At 43.9% G+C, this 27,113-nt stretch overlaps 4 protein-coding genes across 10 annotated transcripts; 1 reads left to right on the forward strand and 3 right to left on the reverse strand.

The window, feature by feature from the left end:
- Positions 1–391: 391 nt before the first annotated feature.
- capn9 (calpain 9) lies at positions 392–9,904 on the reverse strand. Of its 4 annotated transcripts, none has more exons than XM_025058891.1 (21): positions 9,740–9,904; positions 8,475–8,958; positions 6,460–6,529; positions 5,871–5,989; positions 5,212–5,345; positions 4,888–5,056; positions 4,313–4,396; positions 4,007–4,092; positions 3,838–3,915; positions 3,581–3,741; positions 3,246–3,406; positions 2,932–3,140; positions 2,759–2,795; positions 2,520–2,600; positions 2,222–2,279; positions 2,057–2,121; positions 1,862–1,930; positions 1,538–1,616; positions 1,296–1,412; positions 1,156–1,214; positions 392–713 (listed from the first exon to the last, which is right to left on the reverse strand). In XM_025058891.1, exons 2-21 carry the CDS (start codon positions 8,688–8,690, stop codon positions 687–689), a joined length of 2,079 nt encoding a protein of 692 aa, XP_024914659.1. In that variant the 5' UTR covers positions 8,691–8,958; positions 9,740–9,904; the 3' UTR covers positions 392–686. The 4 variants fall into 4 exon arrangements, with proteins under 4 accessions (XP_024914659.1, XP_024914657.1, XP_024914658.1 ...); XM_025058889.1 differs by having other exon boundaries at positions 8,475–9,618; XM_025058890.1 differs by having other exon boundaries at positions 8,475–9,618; positions 9,695–9,904.
- Positions 9,905–10,052: 148 nt separating this feature from the next.
- On the reverse strand, positions 10,053–13,674 carry taf5l (TAF5-like RNA polymerase II, p300/CBP-associated factor (PCAF)-associated factor). 4 transcript variants are annotated; one of them, XM_017035185.2, is made up of 5 exons: positions 13,538–13,674; positions 12,500–12,641; positions 11,979–12,083; positions 11,108–11,874; positions 10,053–11,006 (listed from the first exon to the last, which is right to left on the reverse strand). In XM_017035185.2, exons 2-5 carry the CDS (start codon positions 12,636–12,638, stop codon positions 10,209–10,211), a joined length of 1,809 nt encoding a protein of 602 aa, XP_016890674.1. In that variant the 5' UTR covers positions 12,639–12,641; positions 13,538–13,674; the 3' UTR covers positions 10,053–10,208. The 4 variants fall into 4 exon arrangements, with proteins under 4 accessions (XP_016890674.1, XP_016890671.1, XP_016890672.1 ...); XM_017035182.2 differs by lacking the exon at positions 13,538–13,674 and adding an exon at positions 13,175–13,363; XM_017035183.2 differs by lacking the exon at positions 13,538–13,674 and adding an exon at positions 13,242–13,355.
- Positions 13,675–13,746: 72 nt separating this feature from the next.
- On the forward strand, positions 13,747–25,570 carry nup133 (nucleoporin 133). The gene is made up of 25 exons (XM_008317208.3): positions 13,747–14,023; positions 14,262–14,374; positions 14,550–14,653; positions 14,904–15,137; positions 15,633–15,806; positions 16,043–16,198; positions 16,345–16,415; positions 16,488–16,635; positions 16,861–17,011; positions 19,671–19,825; positions 19,908–19,999; positions 20,169–20,323; positions 20,662–20,756; positions 21,282–21,506; positions 21,584–21,706; positions 21,903–22,002; positions 22,130–22,384; positions 22,473–22,606; positions 22,840–22,998; positions 23,398–23,533; positions 23,817–23,935; positions 24,011–24,091; positions 24,187–24,251; positions 24,333–24,421; positions 25,359–25,570. The coding sequence occupies exons 1-25, from the start codon at positions 13,896–13,898 to the stop codon at positions 25,493–25,495; spliced, it is 3,399 nt and encodes a 1,132-aa protein (XP_008315430.1). The 5' UTR covers positions 13,747–13,895; the 3' UTR covers positions 25,496–25,570.
- LOC103383884 (E3 ubiquitin-protein ligase TRIM39-like) lies at positions 17,094–19,662 on the reverse strand. Its single transcript, XM_008317207.3, has 2 exons — positions 19,111–19,662; positions 17,094–18,809 (listed from the first exon to the last, which is right to left on the reverse strand). The coding sequence occupies exon 2, from the start codon at positions 18,798–18,800 to the stop codon at positions 17,529–17,531; it is 1,272 nt and encodes a 423-aa protein (XP_008315429.1). The 5' UTR covers positions 18,801–18,809; positions 19,111–19,662; the 3' UTR covers positions 17,094–17,528.
- Positions 25,571–27,113: the final 1,543 nt, after the last annotated feature.

A 27,113-nucleotide genomic window follows, 5' to 3' on the forward strand; every position in this document is an offset into this window, starting at 1 on the left:
ACAGGCAGAACAATTAAATACCTTGACGGTTGGTGTCGTGTTGGTAGTCGACAGACAAAAAAGCATGGAAACACTTCTACACATATACAAATCGTCACTGTTTTATTAGGGGAAAACAAAAATGAAAGAGAGGGCACCATGTACGTTGCTCAATCCATTAAAAAAAAAAAGACAGTTACATACCCTTTTACCCCAAAGGTTTTCACACAGTGAATTGTGAGCAATAATAAAAAAAAAGAGATTACTTATACAATTTGTGTAATATAATACGTGTTGTGGCTTAAAAGATAAACCCCTGTAACACGGTAAATAAACAAAATTAGAAAAGGAAGTTATTCGAAAAATTAATATGTAACTACATTGAATCTTGAATAAAAGAAACAGCAACACGTTTATTTAGTGGTTAGACTAAAATTTTTAAATGGATCTATGTTTGATTTAGTCACTTATAAAATAATCAGATGTTTTTTTGAAAACTTTTTATTCACACAGAGAGAAGAAAATACAAATCTTTGGTCCAAAGGTCAGTTTATAGACAAGAGCCGTCACACGTCTGTGTGATTAACAAACTTTAATAACCTGGGATGTTTTGATCACAGCTTGAGCATTTTGGATGCTGCACGTTTAAAAAAAAAGTGTTTTTTGTTCTTCCGGTGGCTCCTCCTGCTGGTGCTGCACGCTGCTCCTCACACATTCATTGACAGCATCAGGAACTGGAGGAGGAGCAAAACAGTCAGAGCTGAAGCTTGAAAACAGAAAATTATCTTTCTGGAAAATCTTTGAGTACCAGAGTCTCTTTTCTTTAATATTTTGAACAACTTTAACCCATTTTTGGTCATTTTTTTTGGTCTTGTCATATAAAGAATATGTTTAGTTAGTTAGCTAATATATATTCATAGCTTTCATTAATTCTGTTTTAGATATTTCAAATGCAAATGTTTAGCATTAACATATCTAAATTCAACTTTTGGTTTAACATTTTAATTTTGGTAACTTGATGTAGCTACCTCACCTTATTTATTATATCCTAATCTACGTTTTGGCTTGGACTGTAAAGTTCCAGATCTGTGATTGAAGCAAGCACTTTTCCGCCCTGTGTGTCCCCAGCTGGGTAGAGCGGCAGAGGGCACTGAGAGTGCCAGTAAGAGACCTTACCTGCATCATGGACATCCTGACCCGACCTCTGTTTTGCTGGTCCATGGCCTGGAAGGCTCCTGGAGACACAGAAATAGTTCCATCCAATAAACATTCAGAACCTATCTATGAAACAGTGGCAGCATCCCAGAGTTACGTACGAAACATGTTCTCTAGACGGACGATGCAGGTGAGGTAGTCGTCAAAGTCGATGTCATAGTTTTGGTCAGCGAAGCGGAGGCCGACCAACTGTAACAGCTTGTTGTTCAGTTGCATCCCTGTGATTGCACAATTATATCATTAGCATTCTACACAAAACAACAGCTAGCTATGGCTAAACTTTAGTCATTGTTGAATAAATAACTTTCACAACACTTTTTAATATATATTAGTAAAGCCTCACCTGCAGCTTTGAGGGCGCTGCGAAGCTCGTAGGATGACATTTTGCCCGAGCGGTCGGTGTCGAAGGACAAAAAGAGCATCTGCAGCAATGACAGAATTGTCAACAACAACACATTGACATGAGTCCCACATGTTAAAAATACACCATAAATATATTAACATGTGTATTGAATATCTTAATATTAAAGGTAAAGTTACATGGTAGGTTTATGCATTGCACTAGGCCCAGTTTAATATAAAGCATTCATGGGAGTGTCTGCTCTGTCGTTGCACAAGTTTGACCTTGAATAACCCTGCATTAAGCTGTTGATCCAAAAACACCTACGATCCATTTCTTCATCTTTTCCCAGAAGACCTTGAACTCCTGGAACTCCAGCATCCCTGTGTTGTCCACCTGAAGTCACCATGTCAAAGGAAAACACAGTCCAACAGCAACAGCGCAAACAGGTAATGCTGACTGTTTCCATTGTTTACATTCAATATACATATATATGCTAAATATATGAGAGATGAAGGATACGTCCATCAGGTTGATGATGCTGTGGCAGGTGCTGAGACTCAGACCTTCAAATTTAATCTCCTTACCTGAAACCAAACAGGAGATTTTATAAACCTGTGGATTAACATCTCTGGGAATAAGATAAATATAAAGACGTTTTTACTTCTTGATTATCAACAAACTTACGTCTGCTGAGGACACCGTTGAGCATCTGTTGAAGTTCTCTCACAGAAATGGCCTGGTCCTGAACACACAAAACATTAATAAAGTCTTCTCACCAAGGATGTTCAAAAATAATTGTCCAAACTTTTTTATTTTGTAATCAAAAATTGAAAATCAGTAATTTTATCTCACAGACCAAAGTCCATACACACAGGAGTTACTGGTCCAATTCTTCTGCAACCAGTTTGTGTCACTTAGTTTAATTTGCTAAAGCGGGCTAATGTTTGGCTAACATACGCAGTGCAATTTTTTTTTTTCTTACATCCCCAGCCAGTTTTTCAAACAGCCTCCTCAGATCTCTTTCCTCGTCTGTTTCCTCTTCTGGAGCGCTGGGCATTGGAGGCTGAAACAGTCGCACAACAGTCAGGAAACAGTCGCACCACTAATTGACAGACTTTCTAGCCAACTGGTTAGTAAAATAATTACTGAGTTACTGACTGACATGCCGATTGACTGATTCAATGACTAACAGACTGATTCACTGAATTATTATCTACTCACATCAGGAAGATCTGCGTCTACGTTGGTTCCCATCTCCCTAAACAAACAAAGACGGAAACAAACACGTCACTGTTCCTGTTTCCTACGGTTGAACCATATATGGTCTCAACCATCCAGTCATGAAAGTCAAACTCAGGACAGGAGAGATTGTTGGCCAGCAGAGGGCTACTCACAGCGATGGAGCTTTCTTCTCAGAGAAGATCCTGATCAGGAAGTCAGCCTCATGGTGGGGTTTGAAGGTGGTGGGAACCAGCAGGTACTTCCCAGGAGGCAGCGCAAAGCGCTCCGACACCTCCCTCATGTTGATGTAGGTCCTGCTTCGGGCTTTGGAGGCATTGTAGCGAAAGAAGTCTTTACCTTGATGATCCTCATCGTCTGGAGCCTGGAGAAATCCAAAGATGGGGTTAAGAAGGAGAGACCCACCAAACCCCTCCCTCATCATCCTCCCGCAGAGGGCCAGGTCATTTGACCTTTTGCCTGAACTGACCTGGTAGACGGCAAAGCCAATGGTCTCCAGGTCCATACCCTCCTTTCTCAGTCTTCTTCGGTTCTTCTGCATCAGAGCGATGACAACGCTACAGACGTCGTCGTCATCATCATCAGCGTCCTCCAGAAGCAGCTTAAACTGAGGGTTGGTCCAGAAGGTGTCTGGGAGAAGATCAAAGAGAATGACCTCAGCAAACTCCAACTATTTGGCTAACATCTAGTTCCATTTTAGGGATAACTGAAGCTTTCTACACTGAACTGTTTTGATGTTTTGTGATGTGTTAGCTAACCAAAACGTGTTTTATTAACTTTTGACTTTGTCCCCCATGGACCTACCAATAAAGTTCCTGCAGCCTCCAGCAGTGGAGCCACGGATCCAGTTCCCCTCAAACAGGCTAACCTCCCAGTGACGTTTGGTGTTGTCTGTAAGAGCATCGGGCGTCATGTTGCAGATCTCCACCTTGTCGTAGTTTGTCTTAAAGTCCTCAAACTCCATCCTAAATAAAATCAGAAAAGATGAAAACAACTATATTTTGGACCCTTTTGGAAACAGGTACACCGTGGAGGCCACAGCTGCTGACTGATGTCCTCACCAGAATTCCCCGTCCTCCATGGAATTCTGTAGAATTCGTTTCTTCTCAGCTTGGTCCACGTAATTCCACTCTCTGGCGCTGCAGAAGGAAACCGAAGGCAGTGGTTCAGACTCTCTGGTCTACATCAGTCATGGCCTACATACTGCTCTGGCCTGGCTTTTACACATACTTGTCACTCCAGGGTCCGTTCCACTCCACTTGACCCCAGGGGTTCCTGATCCGGATCAGCTTGACCTTCTGTCCTCTATAAGTCACCTGAATTTTAGAAGAGAACCACGACAGTCTTATTAAAGGTGGAGACCACATGACCTGAGATCTTGGAGTTGATGGATTAATCCATCCATCCATCCAATTTTTAGTCCACTTATCACCTTATGTAACTGGACCAGCAACACCTTCTATAATCAGACCCCTTCTACTACAGTCACCCCCAGCCATAATGTTAAATCTTGGTGTGATTACAGCGCCACCTTACCTCTTCCAGACCAGTAATGGAGTAGGCATGTCCCTTCACCAGTCCAGTGGTGGTTTTAGCCTCAGACTCTGCAGAACTGCTGATCTGAACAATAACAAAAACAAACCAGACTGAGAACAGAACTAAAGGCTTTTAGGCTAACTTTTAGCCATTTGGTAATTTGCAATAAAGGCTACATTTAAGCAGAATCTGAATTTCATCAGCTAACGTCTACATTTCTATGGTCTAACTTTCACTTCTTCTTCTCTGTAATTTCTTTTAAATTTTTTTTTCCCTTTCATTTCAAGGCAGGTTTAGGTAACGTGACTCTGTTAGCTAATGGTGCGCCAAGCTTCATCATTGAACTTGGCCTTTGGTGGTGAACAATTTTGATTTTGAATTTTTTTGCATATATTTTTGGTTTCTTTTTTTTAGCTGTACCTTCTTATGATATTTCTGTGTTTTTACCCAGGCAGTTTTTCATAGTTTCTAACTTTTTACTTTCACTTCTAGCTTCTAGAGTATGTGGAAAACATAACCATCTGAGCTTCTAAAAACAGACAGTTAAATCTTTTTTTTAAAAAGAAAGTAAGTACGTCAATAGAGCAGCCCATCATGGAACCTCGGTCAAGAGCTTTCTTCATGATGGCGAAGAGGTTGGATGGAGCGTTCTTGGTTTCATACGTTTCTCCCACTCCTCCGGTGAAGTCCTCCATGGCCTCCATGGTGCTGCCCCCCTTCAGAGACTCGTAGCTTCCATGCATTCTGACACCAGTGACAGAAAACGCAGAAATTAAACACACACACATTTAGTTAGTCTAACACAAACTACACAAATGCAGCAAGTTTGTTTTATTCAATAGCTGACAATGGAAAATGTCTTAGGAATATGGACATTAATATCTGTTTGGAATCATTACTTGGCGTAGGCTTTCTCTAGGAGGGCGCTCCAGAACTCGTCATTAGAGGCAGAGTGCAGCATGATGAGCTCGTTCCTCACTGACGGCAATCTGTCGTCCACCACCACATCCAGCCAGCGGTTGTGCTGCCAGAACTGAGAGAGAGACAGAGAGTCAAAACGTCAAGACAGCTGTGAAAGATTCTGACTGAGACCAATCTGGAAATTATGCTGCAGAATGTTAGAGTTTATCCATAGAGTTTAGTTCTAAGCAACTGGACTTCTTCTTTGAGCTTGAAAGCTCAAGGTCAAAGAAAAATAACATCATTATACAACATTCTCCCCCACAAACCAAATGTCATAGATCAGTTATAATAGCTCAATGGGACAGAGATACAGTTGGTCCTCTGCTGCCTCCTTTGGTCAGTTTGTGCCACTGAAGTAAATCTTAAAAGAAAGATTCCAAACAGTCTGGTCACAGAGTACTGTAACACGTTTGAAATTAGCGATGAAGGCAGCAGTGGATCGACGATTGCTCTGTCTGTGAGCTTAAATCACAGCTTTTCCCTATGAAATTTGGTGTGGGAGAGCAAGAGCTGCACAAAACTTTCCTGTTAAGAACACAAACATTTAAATCTACTCCGTGTGTTTCTGTTTCCATCAAGAAACCTCAAACCGTACCTGAAAATGGAAGATTCCAGCGTATCTATTGCCAAAGTCCTGGTCGTGGGGCACAACTCGGGCCAGTGCATCTTTCTTCAGGGTCAGGGACGCAATGGCTGCCAGGAGCCAGCAGTCTCCTGCATGTGATCGAGTTAGATAGATCAGATTGTATTGTTTTATGATTGTATTAGAGTACATTAGATTAGATCATTTGCTACTGTCATTTTCAGAGATTTGCTCATATCATCAAATGAAGCCCAAGTGTCCCAGAAGTTCTGGACACAAGGACCTAGTTCACTGAGTCCAGCAGCTTCATATCAGAGAGACAGTGTCCCACACTAACACAAGGGCAGAACTACTTTGATTCCAGATTACCAATTACCAATTAAACTCTTCTCTGATGAGAATCAAAACATTGACGGTGTTTTGTAAGTGTGTTGAACATTGAAAACTCCAGGTCAAATGACAATTTTTTCTCTTCTGTTTCCTGATTTTAGAAATGGGTGTGTTCTATTTTTGTTGTAACACAGTCAGGACAACTGCTCCTCACACCATTCATATGTCCCAGTCCCAGTCCCAGGCTCCTGCAGGTGGAGCCGCCACTCACCCAGCTGTCCCTGACAAATGTCCGTCCTGTTGGCATCTCCCACAATGAACTGCGGGTTTTGGCAGATCTCCTGCAGAGAGAAACACAACAACAGGTTGTCTGTGTTACTATTTTTTTTAAACGACAGGTGAGAGGTGTGTCCACATTCCAGGCGTTTCATTCAGCCGGAATTCCCAGTCCTTGGAAGAACACACCACACACAGGCAGCTGAAGCATGTGTCTATATGTGTGTGTTTGAAGAGACACCCTGCACAGAAATGTGGAAGAACGGTGACGACGTGAACCTGAACATCAACTGAACATCAACAGACCTCTGCCAGTAGGTGGCACTCCAGCCTAAAGAGAGCTGAAGTGGCGAGGAAAAACAGAGACGAAGGGGAGAAGAAGATAAACACAGGTTTTTAAAATGTTTCCTTTGTTCACAACGTCGAAAGACCTTTACTGAAATGCTGGACCAGATATAAACTGTCTATGTACCAGTAATGGGCCCAGGACCACTGTTTGGGCAAACCTGACAGTCACAATGACAGAGTGTGTGGACAACTCTGCTCTGTATGAGTGTTGTGTTTTGTCTTGACTAGGCTCCTACAGCAGGAACCTTCGCTGATCTTCTGTTTACACTGGACTCTGACAGAACCGGTTCTGCAGCTGCAGCTGCCTCAACACATTAGCACGCCATTAAATACGATTCAACCTGACGTTTATTTTAATTTTTTTTACACAGTCAATAAAAGTCAAGATTGTCATTTGTTCCTCAGTGTCTCAGGTAGAAAGTTCAACTCATTTACTAACTGACCCAGAGACGTGTGGACAGGTCGCATCAGTGTTCCCCCAGCAGACTGTTGTTTTCTCCATGATCACTGTTGCTAACAGAGTCATTGTTCACAGATGCCCCAGGGTTAGCCACAGCGTTAGCTACCGTTATCTGTTAATACCTGCCTTGGTTTATCCTTTGTTTCAATAATATTTTGATTGGACTTTATGGATCCAGCACTTGGGAAAACAAATTACTTTTTAGTGACAATATTCTAACAAATATACAGTATTTCTATATTTTAGCTTTTTACACACACAAGCTTGACAATGTCTTTTCAATGAGAAACGATTTTTGAACAGAACATGACGTTTGAGAGTAAATATTTATTCATTCATTATATAAGATGTCAATTTTTACCTTTTATCATTATTTTCTTTATATTCTTATATAAATTTTTCAGCTTTAATGTCATGTTGGTGAGTTTTGTTTAGACATTCTATCACTAGGTATTCAAACGATGAACGGTGGAATGTTGAGTGAGATTATTTAGTGAATAAAAAAAATTAAACAAAATGACAAAGGTAAGGCCTTATTTATATCTGTTAAAATGTGTGAGTCAAATGATTTAATGCCTTTTTGCTAATAATTGTCACAACAACCTCATTAATATGACTGATGGACAGGCTGACCCTTTGAGCTCTGACTAACTTCTGTTTTGTTAAATTTGAAAATGTATTTGTAAGGTTAATTTATGTAAGAATTAGATTTTAAAAACGGAAACCTGTCATAAATGAATCCATGAATCCAGTGAACACACTGGCCTTAAACCCTGACTCTCAGACCCCTCCTGGTCCCCTCCCCATGTGTAGACCCCCCTGCTCTTCCTCACCTCCTCTGTGTGGCACACATTTGAACATGTGTAGACCAGTCAACCTGTTTTAATAAAACCTGACTGGCCTGAAACAGAAACACTGCATGGATCCACGGCCCTGGTGTAGACCCTGTTGGGAGACCATAAACCCCAGGCTACAGGCACTGACTGGATCAGAACAGACAGAACTTCACATGAAGCTCATATAAACCCAGGATGGACATGGAACTCCAAACCCTGACTTTTGTTTGGACAAGACCGATAATCCCAGGGCCTTTTTCTTGTGTGAGCACAAACTTTACACGTCAAAAGTTCACAAGAAGCCTGCAGAGACCCTGAACCAGCAGTCCCTATAAAGAATGATGGGAAACCCAGCTGAACACGTACCGTGGGCCTTTTCCACTCAATGTTGACCGGGACACTCTGGCTGAAGAAGAGTGAAGAGTCTGTGGCAGGAAAGTCCTGGTCCTCGAAGAGAACGCCCTGCTGGAGACATTCCTGCCTGAGCTGCTCGTAGGACTTCCCATCTGACTGGGTGTCCACGGCCTGGATGGATTTGGATCCGGAGGTGCGTCCAGAGGACAGCGAGGACTCGAGCGGCATCTTCTTCTTCTTCTAATCGTCTCTTCAGACCCGAGAGCAGTGAGGTGTGATGGAGCAAGACACCTGCCCGGAGTTTCACACCCATGACTTCACAAACTGGTTCTACCTACTGATCCAGAACCACGCCTTCCTGCTCTCTCACTGTGCTCTTATCACTCTCGCCCTCTTGCGCTCTCCCTTGTTTCTTATCTGTCACTCGCTGGGCTTGGCTGCAGGAACCAGCAGGAACTCATTCCTGTCCATCTGCAAACATGTCCTTATTCACGAACTGCAATAAAGAACATAAATAAGAAGAAGAATTAAAAAGGTTTGACTGTGCCTCAGCTGATGTCCTTCTGTCTCTTCTCATTACAGTCTATGTATTTAGTGGCTGTAATGTCAAACAGACTGAAGTCAATTCAAATGTCAAAGTCCAACAGTGATTGAACTCTTACAGAAACCATAACACTCCAAACAGGTCTGTGGAGATGCAGCCTGTTAGCTAACTTTCATGAGCAGCTTTTCTGTGTGTGGTTAAAAGCTAAAAACCGTAACATTATATATGTCTATTTTTAATGAATGAAAACAAGCACTGTGTGAGTGCTAACATTCTCACTGACCACCAGAGCCCAGCAGAGGACTTAAGTCTCTGAATCACACCACGATGACAGTTGCACCCTCCCTGAAAGCTTGGGCGTGACTGCCTGCTCCACCTTTGTGACACCGGGTCCACATTCTTCACATTCCTGCAGGTTCATGGCCTATGTAAGTGTGTGGATTGCAGCCATTTTTAAAAATGACTTATAAATGGACTTAACATTTGAGTTTTGATCCTAGGCTGCAGCAGGTTTGTCACATGCAGCTCAACATTTTTCAGACTTCACAGCAGCTCTGTGGTTAAATCTCTGTGATAAGAGGTTCAGAGGTGCAGCAGCAGGTGCTTCTATGTCTGTGTAAAGTAGAGCAGAATAGTAAACACTTAAAAAAAAATCACACATCAATATTATTACTAGTATTTTTGTTACCCATGATTCACATCTGCTCAGATTATCATGGCTGAAACAATTTACCAATGTCTCCAGACAGTTTACAGAGTTTGTCGTGTGGTTTTGCCTGTGCTCGTCTTTGTCTCTGGCACCTCCCTGTGGCCGGTCTTTTTCACACACAAACAGTTTTGTCTTTGTGGACGTAGATTATCTTCTCTGTTTATTTGCTCTTCTATTGTGTACGTTTTTCTCCGTTAATGGTCTTTTTGTTTTCTGCAATTCAGTCAAAGTTTCCTGGATCATATTCTTGGATTCTTTGTTTTCATATCATTTCCAGAATTTCCAATATATATTCCAGATGCGTCCAATATATTTTTGAAGACACCAGACCAAAGGAGACACTGAAGAGTTCTTTAATACTGCCATTTAGTCACCTTTCTTTACTGTAAAAAATGGATTATTAACATCTAAATCATTTTTGAAACAGAAAGTATCAGCTTTATACAAACTAACAACAAGAAAAACGCCCCAGGATTTGCTGGTGAAAACAATTCTAAGGCTCTGTTTTTTCCTGAGCAGTTCCTGTTACCAGCAGCAGGTTACAGGCCATGAACTGGACCTTTAGCACCGTGCTGACATTTCCCGTGTACATTCCCACCAGTTCGTTGGACGAGCCATCAGCTGGCGTTCCCGAGTGAGAATTTCGAATGTCCCAGACCCGTACAGAGTTGTCCATGGATGAGGACGCCACCAAGCTGCTGTCGGGGCTGAACGACAGGCTGGTGACACTGTCTGTGTGACCCCGCAGGTCTTTGAACAACGTCCCTGAAGCTAAGTCCCACAGCTTCACTCGTTGGTCCTCGCCGGCAGAAGCTAAGTACTTCCCATTAGGGGAGAAGGCCAGTGAAAGCACCGGGCCGCGGTGGCCGGTGAAAAGGCGAACAGACGCCCCCTGCTGGGTGCTCCAAAGACGCACTGTCTTGTCTGTAGAGCCTGTGGCCAAGTAGTTGGAGTTTGGGTGGAACTTGACACAGTCAACATCTGCAAGGTGCCCGGCGTACAGTCGCAGTGAATAAGTGCGAGAGAAATTCCAGAGGCGGGCGGTCCGGTCGTGGGACCCGCTAACAAAGTAGAGGCTGCAGGGGCTGACGTCCACGTCCCACACCGGGTAGCCGTGGCCTCGGTACAGCACTGTATTCGTGAAGCTGCCCAGGTCCCAGTAGCGGATGGTGGTGTCCTCAGAGCAGGACAGGAGGCCAGAGCTGTCCGTCAGGAAGCAGGTACGATAGACGGGGCCACTGTGACCTCGCAGAGTTTTGATCTCACTGCCACAGACATCCTCATCATCCACCTGAGGACACCAAACATTTTATTACTGCTTGCTTTTGTATGAATGTCATTTCTCTAAATTCCTTACCCTAACAACCTAATGCTCAGGAAAAAAATTCTCACCTCCTCTTCCAGCACATCACAGGCCAGGTGGATCCGCGACACGTCAGCCCGGTGTGGCCTCGACTTCAGCTTTCGGGCGAGGAGGCTCCACAGTTTTACAGTGGAGCTGTCGAAGCCAGCGGCTAGCAGGCGACTGTTGGCTGACACTTCAGCCGTGTTTAGCATCTGCTCTGTGTGATGGAAGGCATAGAAACACACGGTGGTGAGTGAAGGTGGACCCTCTCTGACCCTCTTGATAGAGTCCTGCAGGGCCTCCAGTGCCGCTTTACTCTGCGGGATCCCAGCTGGAACCTCTACGCCCTCCACAGCAGCCTCCACACCATCCACTCCCGCCCAAGTGGAGGAGGTGGAGCTTGGGACAGCAGCCAATCCACCAGCACCTCCATACAGCTGATAGTCAGTGCGCCTGGTAGTGGTTACCTCCAAATGCAAGTGAGTGCTAAGAGCCCTGCAGAGGGCGCTGTTATCTTCGCTTTGCAGGTAGCGCAGCAGATAGCTGTAGGCCGCCTCAGACAGATGTACCACGTATTTGTGCTCCAGAAAAGCACTCAGCCTGGGATTGGCTGCAACATCCTGAGTGGTGAGGACGTGGCGCAGCTGCTCCACAGTGGCACGCTGCTCAGTGTCCTGAAGGAAGGAGGAGTGGAAACGACTGTAGAATCCATCTACTGCCCCCTTGAGGCCACAACGTACCATGTCCAGGTGGAGGTAGACAAAAAGCGGGTACAGAATGCTGCTCACCTCCTTAGCCCAGGGAATATCTGTTTCTGAAGTATAGAAAATTCATAACACTTAATCTCATTTTAATCCAGAATCTCAGTCGCTCAGATGTTCCTGAATTATTCTGTTCAATATTTTTCAGTGATGATACCTGAGAGGAAGGAGCGCAGTCTGGAGAACTGTGTCTCATACTGCAGTGGGTCAGCCTGACAAGGGGCAGCAGAGACAATGTTGGTACAGCCAGACTCTGTCTGGACTGTTGACAGAACCGGAACCACAGGGAACCAAAAAGGACAAAAAGGCACACAAAAAAGTAATTTTAGTTCAAAAATAATTCCCTAATGAAACATCCAAGCTTTAAACAAGCATAGCGATAGCTAAGAACGCTCAAAAAAAAAAAAATAAAAGCCTTAATTTCACAAAGGGAACGCCTTAGGGATTAATATATCTGGACACTACTGGAAATAGTTTGAGTTATGAACAGAACCAGAAGCACATTTTTTTTTCACATTTTTTAATACATGAAATAAAAGCAGGATGTCACTGGGTTATATTTTCACTTTGCGATTACTATGATTAGTGCTGCAACAAGGGGGAAATAATTAAAACTATACATTTGGTTTAAAAAATTAACTAGCAGTGTAAATGTAAACACATTTGTAGATAAGTCACCTGTTAGGCTGGCTGCCATCTCTTCAGCCGACTGGTAGAGTTTGGATCCCTTCAGGGAGCTGTCTGTGTCCACATACTGCCGCCTCTTCAGGTACTGAGCCACAGTGTATTGGATCTGCTCTGTGCGTACTCGCTTCATGTCCTGGAAAAAAGAGAGAGACAAGTAAAAACCTGTACATCTGAGATGTCTCAGAACAGTTAATAAACCTGCGCATGACTTTAGCACGACTAATTGATTCCAAGGTGGCGCTACAGATGTTGCAGGAGTTCCCTGATTAATCAGTCAGCAAAAGTATCTTCAGTATTTTATTTCTCCTGATTGTTAAGACATTTGTATCTTAGACTAATTTACTCTTTTTGTATTAACTTACAACCAATTTACTGGTAAAATTAATAGTGCAGCTCTTTATAGATCTCCGCAACCACAATAAATTACTTTGTCCATTTCTTATATACAGTCATGATAACACCACATAGTGTGATCATATATATATATATATATAGTTTATATAAGTAAAATTGCTTAAATTACAATAGCAGCAGTTTATTCTGGCCTGAACCTAAATTAAAACTTCGAAAAAACAGTTAAGCGTTGGCTGAGCTAAGAGTTAGCTTAGCATCTGCACTATTCCCCTAGCCCAGACCCGCAACGCTGACCGAAAAACCGTTACTTACTGCATGTCTTTCGATTTCTTAAGGTAATGTTTGACAGATATTGTCTGGGTTTATTTGCAATAAATACCCAGATGTAGATATCTCGCTTTGCCCTCTTTGCTAGTCAGTTCACGTCCTCGTTGCTTTCCGTCCGCTACCTACCATCTTCGATCAACCAGGTCTGTGATCCTCTACTTTAGTCTGCGCCCGTCTTTCGTCATTAAACGAGACTGTTTTCAAAAGTCCACTAACTACATGGTCTATGGTGTCAAATTTCACTAAACATATACAATTATACATGCCAATTGCTAACGACACGTAAAACGTATTTTTTTTAATTTGATAGTACCTTTTTTAAATATCCTTATTTATTTCTCATCCTACCTGGCTCAAAGTTTACCGGCTCTGGTGTCTTCTACTTTTGTCTTTTAAAACTATCGACATTTCGCTGCACTTATTCGCTTATATCTCCAGCAAAACCTCTTTAAAAATCCTCAAGATTAAGGAGTACACATAAAAATTTGGCCAAAATAATTTTTAAAAAATTGCCTCTCTAATTAGTTCATGTTCATGACGATTTTTAATGTGGGTAAATCGGAGGGACAGTGACGTCATTTTAAGGCGCCTGCATCGCGCGTTATTCGGAGGCTTATATTCAGTGGTTGGTCCTTCTCCTCCTCTTTAAGTAATACTTTTTCATAGTCCTTGTTTTTTTTCCCGGTTTAGTTTCTGTTGTTACAGCATGTTCAGTCCCCGCACCGTCGCGGGCTCGGGCCGCCGGCAGCAGAACCGGACTCCTGTCAGAAAGAACGCATATGGAACCGCTGGCAGTCTGCTGTTTACCCCGAGGTCGAGGAACCTATCCGCTAGGTAAGAGAACCCTAAAACATTTCCTGATTTGGGCCAATTTCAAGTTTGAGTGGACACTGAGTTGTCCATTTGTCAAACAGGTGACACACTCCTTCACTCAGACCTGGTCTTCTTAAAGTTTCCTTAAATTCATACTACATTTATCCAGGTCCCAATCCAGAACCAGAACAATCAAAAGTCTTAATGTACAACAACATGACCCACGTTTAATTGTATTTCCGTCTCTGCTCTCTCCCAGGTCTACACCCACCAGGGGGCAGAGCCATGTTGGAGAGACTGTCAACTACGACGTCCAGACGTTTGGTTCTTCGCTGCCTGTCAAAGTGATGGAGGCGCTGACCATGGCTGAAGGTAGCTGTAAAAAGGACGACAGTTACAGTTTATGTTCTGTCAGTTATAAAAAAATCGGTCCTTTGGTAAAAAACAATACGACAATTTAAAAAAATTATGAAAGCGCTTTAGCTTCTGGCTGAGAATTTCTATGATTTCTTTTGAGCTGTTGTTGCTTTTTTTCTGCTTCCTGCAGCTGATGAACAGATTTCAGTGAAGGTGATAGAGAGTGGCTGGGCCTGGATGGTTTGTGGAGAGAGACTGATCATCTGGAAGATCAGCCAGACTGCTGTGGCCAAGGTAGGACCAAACCCAGGAATTCACCAAGATATCTTCAGAGAGAAAAGAAAATCAATGATTTTAGCTTCCACTCCCAAGTACATGAAGATATTAGGTCAGAGACCAAAGACTACACTGAGAATCAGTGATTTGTTCAATACGTTTGGGTTCATGGCAGTACTATTTATGGAAGAAGAAGAGTCATTTTCATATAGTGAAGTGGACTCTGACAGAAAATATCCTTAACTCCACCTTTCCTTTTTTACCACAGCTGTCTGTGTGTAAAGAGCTTCAGCTGCCTCCCAGTGAGCACAGCTACTATGCCGACCTGCTGGACATCACATCCTCTTCCCCTTTGGAGTCTGCCGCCCTTCAGTCCGTCTGTATCCTGGTGGTTTCTGCAGAAGGACGGGCACGTTTCTGGCCCAACCTGGCTCAGGAAGGAAACTACAGTGAAACAGACTTAGACCTGGGAGAGTTCTGTAACTCTGTGGTTACTGTCAGAGTGAGTCCTTCTAACCAAACCAGGAATTAGTTTCATATATTTACCCAGTGTTTTATTCACCAGATTACCTTACTAGACATTTTTGACAAACTTTTTCTTTTAATGTGTCCTAAGGGATAGTATTTTTCAAAGAATCACCAAAATAACTAAAAGATGCTGTTGGTAAAATACACTGGATCTCATGTTATTTAACCATTATATTTAGAATCATCCAAAACTACCAAAAATAAACATAAGAAAAAAGTTATTTAAAAACATCTGTAAATTCATTACTTTTTTTTAGCAAACACAGGTAATGTTAAGTCTCCCTTTTTTAGATAAACATAAATCAAAATGAGCCACTATAGCTACATCAACCGATTGTGCTAATGTGGCTAAAAGTCAAGAATCAGATTGGACAGCCATTTGATAAACAATAAGCACAAAAGCATTATGCTAAAGTTAGAAAGTATTTGCTGTATTTGTCTTTGTAATTTTTTGGTAATTTTTTTTCAGGGTGGCAGCTTCATTGTGTCCTCGCTCAGGAACCGTCTGCTCAGAGCCAGTGTCGACTCGGCAGGAAAGCTGCATTTCCGAGAACTGGTGCAGGGTCAGGGCGTGCTGTCTGGAATAGGACGCCGTGTCTCTAGCCTTTTTGGCACCTTTCTTTCACCCCCGGCCAATGAGACTGTAAGAGAATATCCAAAGAGTGTTAAATGATATTTTAGTTAGTAGTATGTGTTATAATCGAAGTCGAAGATAACAAGTTAGAAAACAAAGCAAATAATCAAATATTAAACTTAGATATTTTTAATATTAGCTAAAAGCGTTGGCTATAAATACATCTCCAGTTAGTTTCTACTGTAAATCCATGTTGATGAAAGAAGACCATCCACACCATGCTCTGTTTTGTCATGTGACTGCAGCTGCACAGTGTCCTGTGGGTGGGCGGAGCCAGCTGCCTTTACACACTAACCAGCTCTGGTCTAAACAAATGGGAGCTGGATGACACCTGGGAGCAGCATGTCCTGCGCTGGGACACTCAAAGAGCTCTGACTGAGAGCATTGCAGATGCCATATGGGTCAGTGTGAGCGCCCTCTGTGATAGACAAAGCAAAAAATGAAATAATAAAATGCTGTTTACTGAATCTTTGGTCTTATCATAATACCGTTCCTTCCCATGTTTCCATGAATTTTGCTGATTTTTCATCTTCTGACTCAACCCCAGGGCTCTGACAGTAACTACGAGGAGATGAAGGAGGGGGCAAATGTGGCTTATCTGGACATGAAGCTTAGCCAGTGAGTGTGTGTTCTGCTTTTTGTGTCTATGTGTGTGTCTGTACCAGGAGTTTACCCACAGTGTTTCCACAGGTGTGGTCTGGTGGTGTTGGCTGCAGCATGGAATCCCTCAGACTCTCCATGTCTGGCTTATTTCTGCCTGGTGACCCTGCAGGACAACGGAGCAGCCATCTCTGACCTCTTCACTGTGGAGGTCACAAAGTTCAACCCTCCATTCCAGGTCAATCCTCACCCCAAACCTGATCCAGACCATGATCCCAGCCTTAATCCTGATCTAATCCGGCCTTTACCATTACTGCAACTTTTTCAAAACTAGGAAACATCAGAATGTTATGTTTATATATTGCAATATGTTTGAAAACATGTTTCTATTGCTCTACATTCTTTGTTCCTAACCAGCAATGCAAATCTAACAATGTTTTTACCTTATTTTTTGTGTCGTCAGAGTGAAGAAGCTCTGCACGCCACACGGTTGGTGCTGCCGTCGTCTCCTGGCTCCACTGCTTACATCTACACTGAGGAGCTGGTGTTCGCCTGCTCGACAGGAACCAACAGGGCGGCGCTGCCTGAGGAGAAAATCACCTTCAGCTCTCCTGGTAAGAAGCTCCACCTCTGAGGTCTGTTCTCAGAATGGGGATTAGGTAAAGTTTTGGATGAAACCACACCAACAATTGCCCATTTGTAGAAGTAGATTTATTTATTTGTATTGCACATACACACACACGCTTTTGTACCATGTTACAAATCAGGAAACCAGTAGAAGGGGCGGTGGAATTTTAAGTGTTGTCTCTACGCATCACAATTTTATCCAAGGTGGGATTTGAACCAGCTCACTATCCACTGGATTAGAACATGGACTTAAGGGGAGGCAACTGAAGTCTGGCCAGAGAGTGGAGCTAATTTAGTCAAAAATAGAAATCGTTCTTTCCAGTGTGTGGACCAGTTTGTCACTTTTCTAAGGACGTTGTTGCAGATCTCAGGGACACTTCACTTCTATTGTTGTTCAGTGAAGTCACAGATTTGACACAGTGAGGACAAATACACCTCACACCACTTCTGGAAACAGGATGGGTGAGTTGAGTGACGCTGAATTAGAAGGCTGATTAATCCAGCTCAGTTGGTTTGATTGACACGGCAGATGATTAGTGGGGCGGAGTTTTTACCGCCATCATTAAACCAAGGACTGAAAAGTGGGTAGAGCTTGTCAGTAAAACTGCAGCTGGTAAAAGAGTAGATGAGAACTGCAGCATCAACGTCATAAAAGGAGACCAGACCCGTGTCATAATCCACAAACACCCCCACCCTCTCGGGGGGAGACACCAGAGGGAGGCTCACTGGTGGATTATCACAAGCAATGTACTTTCCATGTCTGAGTCCAGTGGTCCAGTAACCATATTGAGGTATGAGTGTAAGCTCCCCCTTTCTGTTGATGGACTCCCTGGCCACTCCCAAAACCCAGTCGGTTTTCCCTTTGACCTGGACCTCAAAGTAAAACCTGCCAGAAGAGAAACTCTGTGTCGCTAAGACACAGGGATGATGGGAGAACCTCTCGGGAATGTCCAACAGATTCTTCCTCACAGCAGTGAAGTGAACTAGTTTCCTGTCCTCTGACAGGACCAGTTGTTGTTGGGCTGTGTTGGGATCAAGAGTCACGTCCACCTCAAACTGCTGCATCCTACTTAAGATCCCCTTCTTCAGCGCCGTCATCTGCTCCTTCAGAAACTCCTCCAGCTGATCCACTGCTCTCATCACAGTCCCCTCGTAGGATGGTGGTTGGAACCTGACCGTTGTCCACTTCCTGGTGCACAGAGCATCTTTTTTTTTGGATGAGAAATTGCGATGATAATCCACCTCAGTGATCATCTTCACCATCTCAGTGATCTCATCTTCTAGCTCTGTGATGACATTATTGGCCTGTTTCTCCGCCGCAGTCTGCCTGTCTTGGACCTCCTTGATGAACTGGTTCAGACCTCTGTCCACAGAGTCCTTCAGAGTGGTGAAGACCTGAACACCTTCTGTTATCTCTCTGTCTGCTTCAACCTGACTCATCTTCATGGAGTGTTTGATCTCATCAATCTTCTGTAATCTGTCCTGGGTCATCTCCTGAATTTCCTCGTTTGACGTCTTTGTGTCAGGAGGAGCCTCGTATCTGAACTGAGAGATCATTTGAGAGATCAAACAGTTGACCTTCAGATGAGGTCTGGTGCTGAAGACCTCTTTACACATGGGGCAGTTCAGATTTCTGCTGATGTTCCAGTGTTTAGTGATGCATTTTTTGCAGAAGTTGTGTCCACACGGTGTGGAAACTGGATCAGTGAAGACGCTTAGGCAGATGGAGCACAGGAAGTGGTCTTCAGATTTCAGGTTGGCACCAGGAGCAGCCATGTTGAAGCACTGAGAGCAACAGACAGAGAGTTAGAAACCCAGGCGGTCAGAATTAGAATTTCTTCAGTCACTCCAAAGTCTGACAGAAGTCTGACAAAGCTGGAAGAAGAGCAAGAGTTAGAAATCGACTCTTGCTCGATAGTTTGGGGGGGGGGGAGAGACCTCAGCAGAGTTGAGGATTCAGGAGCGCTGGAATGTGAAGTGACAGCAAATTGACATAAACATAACAGTGAGAGTTTTGAGTCGGAAAGAAGGTTGTTTTTGTGGGAATGGTTACAGAAACTAAGTAGCTGAGACTTTAGACACTGACCTTTAGACTTCAGAATCCGTCAGACACAATCCAGGATCAGTCCTGATCACAGTCCTGCTGCTGCTGCTGCTGCTGTTCTAATGACAGACTAGCAGAAAACTTTAACCTGGAGGTTAACTAGAGTAATTAGCCCAGTCTAAAACCTGTTTTTCCTCCCGACGTCAGCGATGACTGTGTCTGTGCCTCATACAGGACATTTTTTTTCCTGTTATTTCTAATCATGACCTGAATTCACTGTTAGGAAACATGAAACAAGCTTTTATTAAACCACTCTTTCTTACACCGATAGAGAAAATGAGAACCACTAAATAAAAACCACCAATAAACCACTGATTTTCTCTGTGCATTTTTGGAAGAGGTAGCGATTTACAAGTTTTACCAGTAAGACAAAGTCTTAGTGAAGCGACATTACTGCTCGTCTACCAAAATTGCTTAGTCCATAAAATCATGAGTTTGTATTTGTTCAATCCTTCAGAATCCCATCTGCAGGATTCAATAGAAGGCCCTGAACCATGACCAAGTACATCTGTTTTCAAAGTTTTTTTTTTTTTATCGTTCAGGAGATGGTGTTCGGGGCGGAGGCTGCTGTGCCAACCTGCCAGTGTTTTTCTCTCAGAACAGCGGGCTGGTAGCGGTGGTGGCTCGGGAGAGCGCTTCCATCCTGCCAGAGACCATGGAGGACTCACTCTGCTCCTGTCTGGCTGCAACACCAGAGGTGAGTGGGCACTGATACTGACACCTTCAGTGCAGGCACAAATACAGTAGGTTTGCTAAAGAATCCTGGACTCAATCTTTAGGTTTCAGCGATGGAGACTGGGAGCAGAGCTGAGGCTGTGGCTCAGGACGACAAAACCAAACTCCTGAAGGCAGCGTTTCTCCAGTTCTGTCGGTAAGAGAAGATCCTCAGCGCCCTCATGTGTCTGTCTGTCTGATAGTACAAGGAACTGCTGTCAACACAGCAACAAGAACCAAGAGATGGGGACTTTTACTGGGACATATTTGGATGTCCAGGTCTCGTTGGCAAGTGGAACTTTCATCTCAATCCTGTGCTTTGTTAGGAATGACCTGGTGGGGGCGCAGACGCTGACAGATGAGCTTTTTCCTGTTGATGGTGAGGGGGCAGAGCTGGACTCCACTGTAGTCCAGATCGACCTGGATCTGGTGGACGATTACCCAGCATCTGACCCCCGCTGGGCTGAATCGGTTCCTGACGGTAAGAAGAGTTTTGTTTTTTTTCTCTTTTACTGCCGGGTCTGAAGGTTCAATGGCCTTGGTGACTTTTATTTACACCATAATTATTGCTGCTTTTTTTCCATCTAATGACTGTTATTTTATTTATTTATTTATTTTACCTTTTAGTTGTTGCTTTTTAGTTTGTATTGCTATGTTTTAGCTCTGTTTTAGCATATTTTGACCTATCCCCACTGTTACTAGGCTAACCTTTACCTGTGACCTGTTGTGCATTAGAAAATGATGCAAATTTTTCTTCCAGTAAGTAGCTGATTGTTTACTGACCTTTAAAATGTCTCTGGGCTTTTCTTACTGTCGCAGAGAGCGTTGGTTTTCCCCTCACGTCCCTCATCATCCTCCACCAGCTGGAAGACAAGATGAAGGCTCACGGCTGCTTCATGGACTTCCTACTCCAGGTACATGGTCTGCTGGCACTGTAAAGGAGATAAATTGTGAACAGTGTTAGTATATCGTAATTTCACAAGAGATGGACGGACAGGTGGCGCTGCAGACCTTTTTACTTTACATTAAAAAGGATGGAAGGAAAGTGAACTCCTTGTCATTGTGACACAGCACACCACTGACCACAACCAAATGTGACCTCTGTTTTTAACCCATCACCAAAGTGAACAGTGGGCAGCAGGGGGGAGCAGTGTGTGGGGACGGAGCCATGCTCAGAGCACCTCAGTGGTAACAGCTTGTGGACTCAAACCTCAACTCAAGTCCGCTTCCTTAACCACTAAGCCACCATTTTACTAAAAAGTAAAAATGGCAAAAAAAAAGAGAACATTAGCTAAATCTTTTACCAGTGTTTTTTAACAACAAGGCTCACAGTTTTGTTATGGGAAAATGTTGTATACTTAGCTGATAAAAAAAAAAAAAAACCCAAAACAATTCTATTGTGAAACCTTATGTGAACATTTTTTGTTGTGTTGCATCAGGTGGGGCTCCTGGAGCGTCTGGGCCAGGTAACGGTGCGTTCCTCTCCCATGGCGACCCGTCTTCTGCTGTGTGAACACGCTGAGAAGCTGCAGGCTGCCATGGCGCTGAAGAACCACCACGCCAAGAACACAGAGCTCGTCACCCGCACCATCAGTAAGGCTCTGCAGCAGAGTAACACGCCCGTGCCTCCCAGCCTCACTGCTGCCGACGTCTTCTTCAGAGAGGTCCTACCGGTTCTTTGGTTTTAGAAAGGTGGACTGGAGTGGTCAGGTTCTCTTCACCTTCTCTGTTTCCTCCTCAGGTGTCTCAGATTTCATCGGCACTGGAATGTCTCCTGGAGGAGGAGGAGCGCAGCCTGAAGGAGAACCAGGTGAACTCCGTCCAATGGGCCGAGACTGTTCTCGCCGTCAATAACATCATCAAGGTAAAGCATGAGGCTAAAAGTTAGCCAGAAGGTGGCAGTATATTAGGAGATGCACCTTTAAATTAAACTTTAGCTCTTTGTAATAAGATTGGACCAGTACCAAATATAACAGGTATGGCCATCATAGAACACTGAGGTCTGAATCTGTGTTTTTGTCTCTGTCCCTCTGTCTGTTTCTGTGGGCCTGTGTGTGTAGGACATGCTCCAGGCAGCAGGACAGTACCGAGAGACTAAAGCGTCCTTGTACAGATGTGTTGAGGACACTGCAACGGAGCCAGAGTTTGTTCCGTGGACAGGTGACTTCACTGATCTTGACCTGCGCTTTGAACCCCCTCCTCATCAATGAAATAAAAAAAAAACCCAATAAGTGATGATGGCTAAATAACCAGCAATCAAACCCTTGACCTTTCTTTCACCCTCCAGCGTCTACTGCTGTTCGCAGCGTCATTTCCCGCCAACACGACATCATCCTGCACTCTGTGTACCCCCACGCCGACTCGTCTCTACGTGGCGTTCTTTGTGAGCAGCTGGTGGCGCTGTTGGACATCTACCTGGGAGGATACGTGGCTCAGTTGACTTCTTTGCAGCAGCAGCGCCCTCCGCTGGCCCAGCAGGATCGCTATAGCAGCCTGGAGATGGAGTACATCCAACGGCGCTCGGAGCTTCTGCACCCGCTAAGTAAGCGACATCACATTCCGTCGTCACAACTTTCCACAAACTCCCGTACACTCATGCTGAGCGGCTTCGTGTTGGCTGTGTGTTACAGTGGAACTGGGTCAGTACCAGTGGGCTGCCACTCTGGCAGAGAAGTACTGTGACTTTGACATCCTGGTCCAGATGTGTGAGCAGACAGAAAACCAGAGCCGTCTGCAGCTCTACATGAACAAGTTCTCCCAGCAGGTATTGAACTGCAACAGGTTTCACTAAATCTGGGTCACAGAAACCTCCTAATGACCTTTGCTCTGGTCCAGGTCAGGTACTGGTCCAGTCTCGTTTAGCTTGATTCAGTCTTGGTCTCATGTGAAAATAAATGACAATAAAATTAATAAATTGGATTAAATCATAAAATAGTAATATAAAGCTCTCTAAATTTTAAATAAAGGTTCTTGGTGTTGTTCCTTCTTCCTGCGCAGAACTTTTCTGACTTCCTTTTCCGCTGGTACATGGAGAAGGGGAAACGAGGGAAGCTTCTGTCTCAGCCTGCAGCTCAGCATCAGCAGCTGGCCTCCTTCCTGCAGTCTCACCAGCACCTAAGCTGGCTGCACCACATCCATGTGCACGACTATGCCAGTGTATGATGCGCACACACAAACACACACACAGTGTACATGATAATGTCATGTGTATATTAAAAGAAAGGCAGAAATAGTCAGTCATTGTACCACGGTCAAAAGTGAAAATCTTTAGAGGTTGATCCTTTAAAAAACAGCATGAAAAGCTTAAGATTAGACCAACATAAAAAGCTAATCATTTAAAAGACAGCTAAAGCAGTAAAAACTGCTAAGAGTTATAGTTAAAAATGATTAAAAAACAGCTACCAATTATCCAGTGAATCATCGGCTAGTGGTTAAAAAACACAGCTAATAGTTTGCGACACAGAGCTAAAATGAAGGTAAGGGTAGTGTTATTAAAAAACCAGACGGGTGTACCTACTCTGTGCCTGTTCCTGACTTTGTCGTGGTTGTTCACAGGCTCACAAGACGCTGTACAGTCAGACCAACATGGAGACACGTTACTTCGTGAAGAAGAAGACTCTGCTGGCTCTGAGCAAACTCACAGCCCTGGCCTCAGACCTGCCACAAGACGAGATCCACAAACAAGTCCACGGTACTGTCCTGATTAGCTTCAGTCTATGACATTGAGGAAGTCCGTTCACTGCCTTTATTCACACTCTGAACTACTGACTCTACCTGTACCAAAGCTCATAGAAAACCCCCTGATTTTAGCTTCCACACCAAATCTCATAGGGAGAATTCTTGATTTTAGCTCACAGGGACACTGGTGCTGTCATTCACTGGTTTATAAACATGGGCTTCAGCCTGCCTGTGTCTGACAGGTGACTAGCACAACAGCACCCCCCCGATTGTGGCTATGTTTTGTCTTCACGCAGAAATGGTGGAGCAGGAGCGTTTCCTGCTGCACCAGGAGACTCTGCCCCGACAGCTGCTGCAGGATAAACAGCAGAATCCTGACAACATGCCTCTGCTCAGTGCTCACAACCTCATCCAGGTCAATACACACACGCACACACGTGTCAAAGTCACTTGTGAGAATGCTTAAGGTAAACGGTCTTTTTCTCTGCAGCTCTACATCTGTGACGACAACAGAGGAGCCAATGAGTATGACTATAAGAAAGCCCTGGACCTCCTGGAGTATGTGGAACAGGTCAGGCTGTGTCTGAGAGACATCCTCTCCGTCCGTGATGCTGCAGAGACATCATCCTGAATGGTTCCTTTTTTTCCCCACTGTTTTTGCTGCAGGAGGACCAGGTGGACGTCCAGGCTCTGAAGTGTGACATTTTCAGCAAAGCTCTGAGGAGAGACGAGTGAGGCACCGATAATCATCGTTCTCTTTCACTTCTCCTCCCTCCCAGATTATTCATCTTTTTTTCCCCCCTTTGTCTCAGCTGGTCGACGGCCGATGGAAATGACGACCCTCTGGATGCAGCCAAGGACAGTGTCTTCGTCAAGATCCTCCTCAAACTGATACAGGAAGGTGAGAGACCAGCTGGACCATCAGTCAAAAGTCAAATACTGTGTGGAGGTTTTGGGCTGGTTCCTTTATTTTCTATTTATCTCCTTTTATTTGCAGCATTATTATTAGTATTTAAAGTAAGTGTAAAGTCATTTTCAGCATTTTTAGTTTCCATCCTAGGCTCTGGGGACATTTTATTTATGTGTAAAATCTAAACATGTTTTTTTTTTTTTTTTGCCCTGCCCCTGGAGGCTAAAGGTGGGGCCACCTCCTAGTGGTTGGGTAACATATTCTCTGTCTTAAACACGTCCAACAATCTGGCTGCAAACATTCTTTTTGTTTACTGCTGTCATAGAGATAGTGACTGTATTCTCCTGCCTAAAACGTTTGAACAGTACTGGGGGGGAGGGTGTAACTCAGTAGGCAGTGCAGCCAGAGGGTTGTGGGATTGATTCCAAATTTGGGAGTTGACATGTAGTTCCCCCCCCCTCCCCCCCCGGAGACAGCAGGTCAGTGGACAATCCTGATTAGTCATCAGGGCGAGTCAAACACGGTGTAAGAGAGCTGGTAGTACTACAGTAGTCATTTTAGTTTCATTCAGTATCAGTGTCCGAAGTCCTGGATAGTTCTTCTTTGGTAACTCAGTTGCCTCAGTTGCAATTGTTGCCTTGAGTCCAGGCCTCGGTTCTTTCTCCTAGTTCTGAACTTGGTCTCAGGATATCTTGGATAAAGTTGGTTGTCAGGTCACATGATCATTTCAGCTTGAGTCAGCTGACATCTCTTCTGTTTTTAGTTCACTCAGATGTTTTCAGTGGAACTGCAGCAGGGTTCCTTTAATCCCAGCCGACAGGACAGTGTGCTCAGGCTTTTCGAAACAGCACTATGTGGTTCACAGCAGCAGAGGCCATCTTCTCTCTCCTGTCCTACTCTCTGTGACCACCCTCTTGTCGTTCCTCAGGTGTTCCTCTGCAGACCTACCTGCCCGATGTCACAGATCTGCTGGACTCCGACGACCTCAGCTCATTAAAAACCAAACCCTACTTTGAGTTTGTCCTTCGAGCCAATTACGAACATTTCCTTCAAGCTCAAATGTGACCGGCGACGTGATCGACGTCTTCAGCTTCTTTCTTCCCCATGTGACTTTTTCTAAATAAAGGTGTTTCATGTTTACGTTCTATGACTTTTTACAATTTGTACAAAAAGCTAAAAGGGAGAAAATGGACTCAGACAGTAAAACCCACCTTAGCCTTGAGCATTACTTCTCAAATAGTGGGGCAGGCCCCCCTAGGGGGCGCAGTGAGGTGCGGGGGTGGGGTGGGGGGTGAGGGGCTTCCAATGTAATATGGACATACAGTAAGTGTACCACTGCTGTAATGCTTGAATAATAACAAGCCTCCAGTCACTAGGTGGCAGCAACTCATACAGTGGTTTGTACAGAAAAAAATATACGTTATCAGGTTCTCAATAGTATTTCAATTTGCGGGGTGTGGACCAGGAGGGTGAAAACATTTCTGTCCACAAGGGGGGGCATGACAGAAAATAATTGAGAACTACTGGCGTAGACCAATGACATCATCAAATCCATTCACTTCTTTGCTTTACCACCAGCTTTTTACTATAGTGTGTGAACCACTCATTCTACCACACCAAAGTCCATAGAGAACATCAGTGATTTAAGTGCACAGATACACGGGAGCTGCCACCTCCTGTGGTCAATCTGTGTTACTGAGGTAAATCTGAACAAAGGACTTTAAACAACCAAGTGACCAAATAACACATTTGGGTGACAGCTGCCGGAAAAGCTAAAAATAGACAAAGGGTTTAAAACTGACCAGACAAATAACTCTGTAGTAGCAGAACAACCACAGTCAGTAAAGTAATGTTAACAAAATGTTCACATCCACTAAGTAGCATTAAAACACAAAAACTGCCAACGTGGTGACACTATCCAACCAAAAAATGACAAAACAAAACCAACAACAACAACAGAAAAATCACAAAAAACTTCAAAGCAGAGACACAAGAATGTCGCAAAAACAGAAATGCTGCAGACATGAGTTGACCAAAGTCGAACTTTAACCTTCAGAAAATGTGGGACTTTATATTTAGAGCCCATAAACCTTTTAATAAACACACCACGTGCTTGTGTTCTGTGTGTGTGTGTGTGTGTGTGTCAGGTGTCCATAAAGGGGTCAGTGGGTTTATAATTAGGTGTGTGTGTTGGGAGGAGGGGGTTAAACAGGAGGGTCTGCTGTAGGTGATTCAGAGAAACTGTCCTGACTTAAAGATAAACATGACTGATGTCACTGTGACAACTGCGCTGTGTGAAAGACTGACACTCAGAAGAGTCAGCTCACTGGAGGATTCTGGGATATACTGGACCGTGTGGACTACACCTCGTCGGGTCAAACGTCACATTTTCTCAACAAGTGCATTTATAAGCCCAACAATGTGGGACAGACCCACATATGTGGTCTGTTTGAAAACATCCAAGAAAACTTTTGAGTTTGTTCTGGTTTAAGTCAGAGCAGATACCAGAACTGGTCCTGATAAAACGAGACACACGTGTGTGTGTGTTTCATACGTCCCAACGTCTTTGTGTATCTGGCTATATTTATGTACATATTTATAGACATATACATACATGTTTATATATGTATTTCCTAGTGGGTCCGAGTGTGAACGCGCATGCGTGTGGCCGTCTCTGTGTGTC

This window comes from Cynoglossus semilaevis, chromosome 9 (assembly GCF_000523025.1).
Source record: "Cynoglossus semilaevis isolate Cse_v1.0 chromosome 9, Cse_v1.0, whole genome shotgun sequence".
NCBI lineage: Eukaryota > Metazoa > Chordata > Actinopteri > Pleuronectiformes > Cynoglossidae > Cynoglossus > Cynoglossus semilaevis.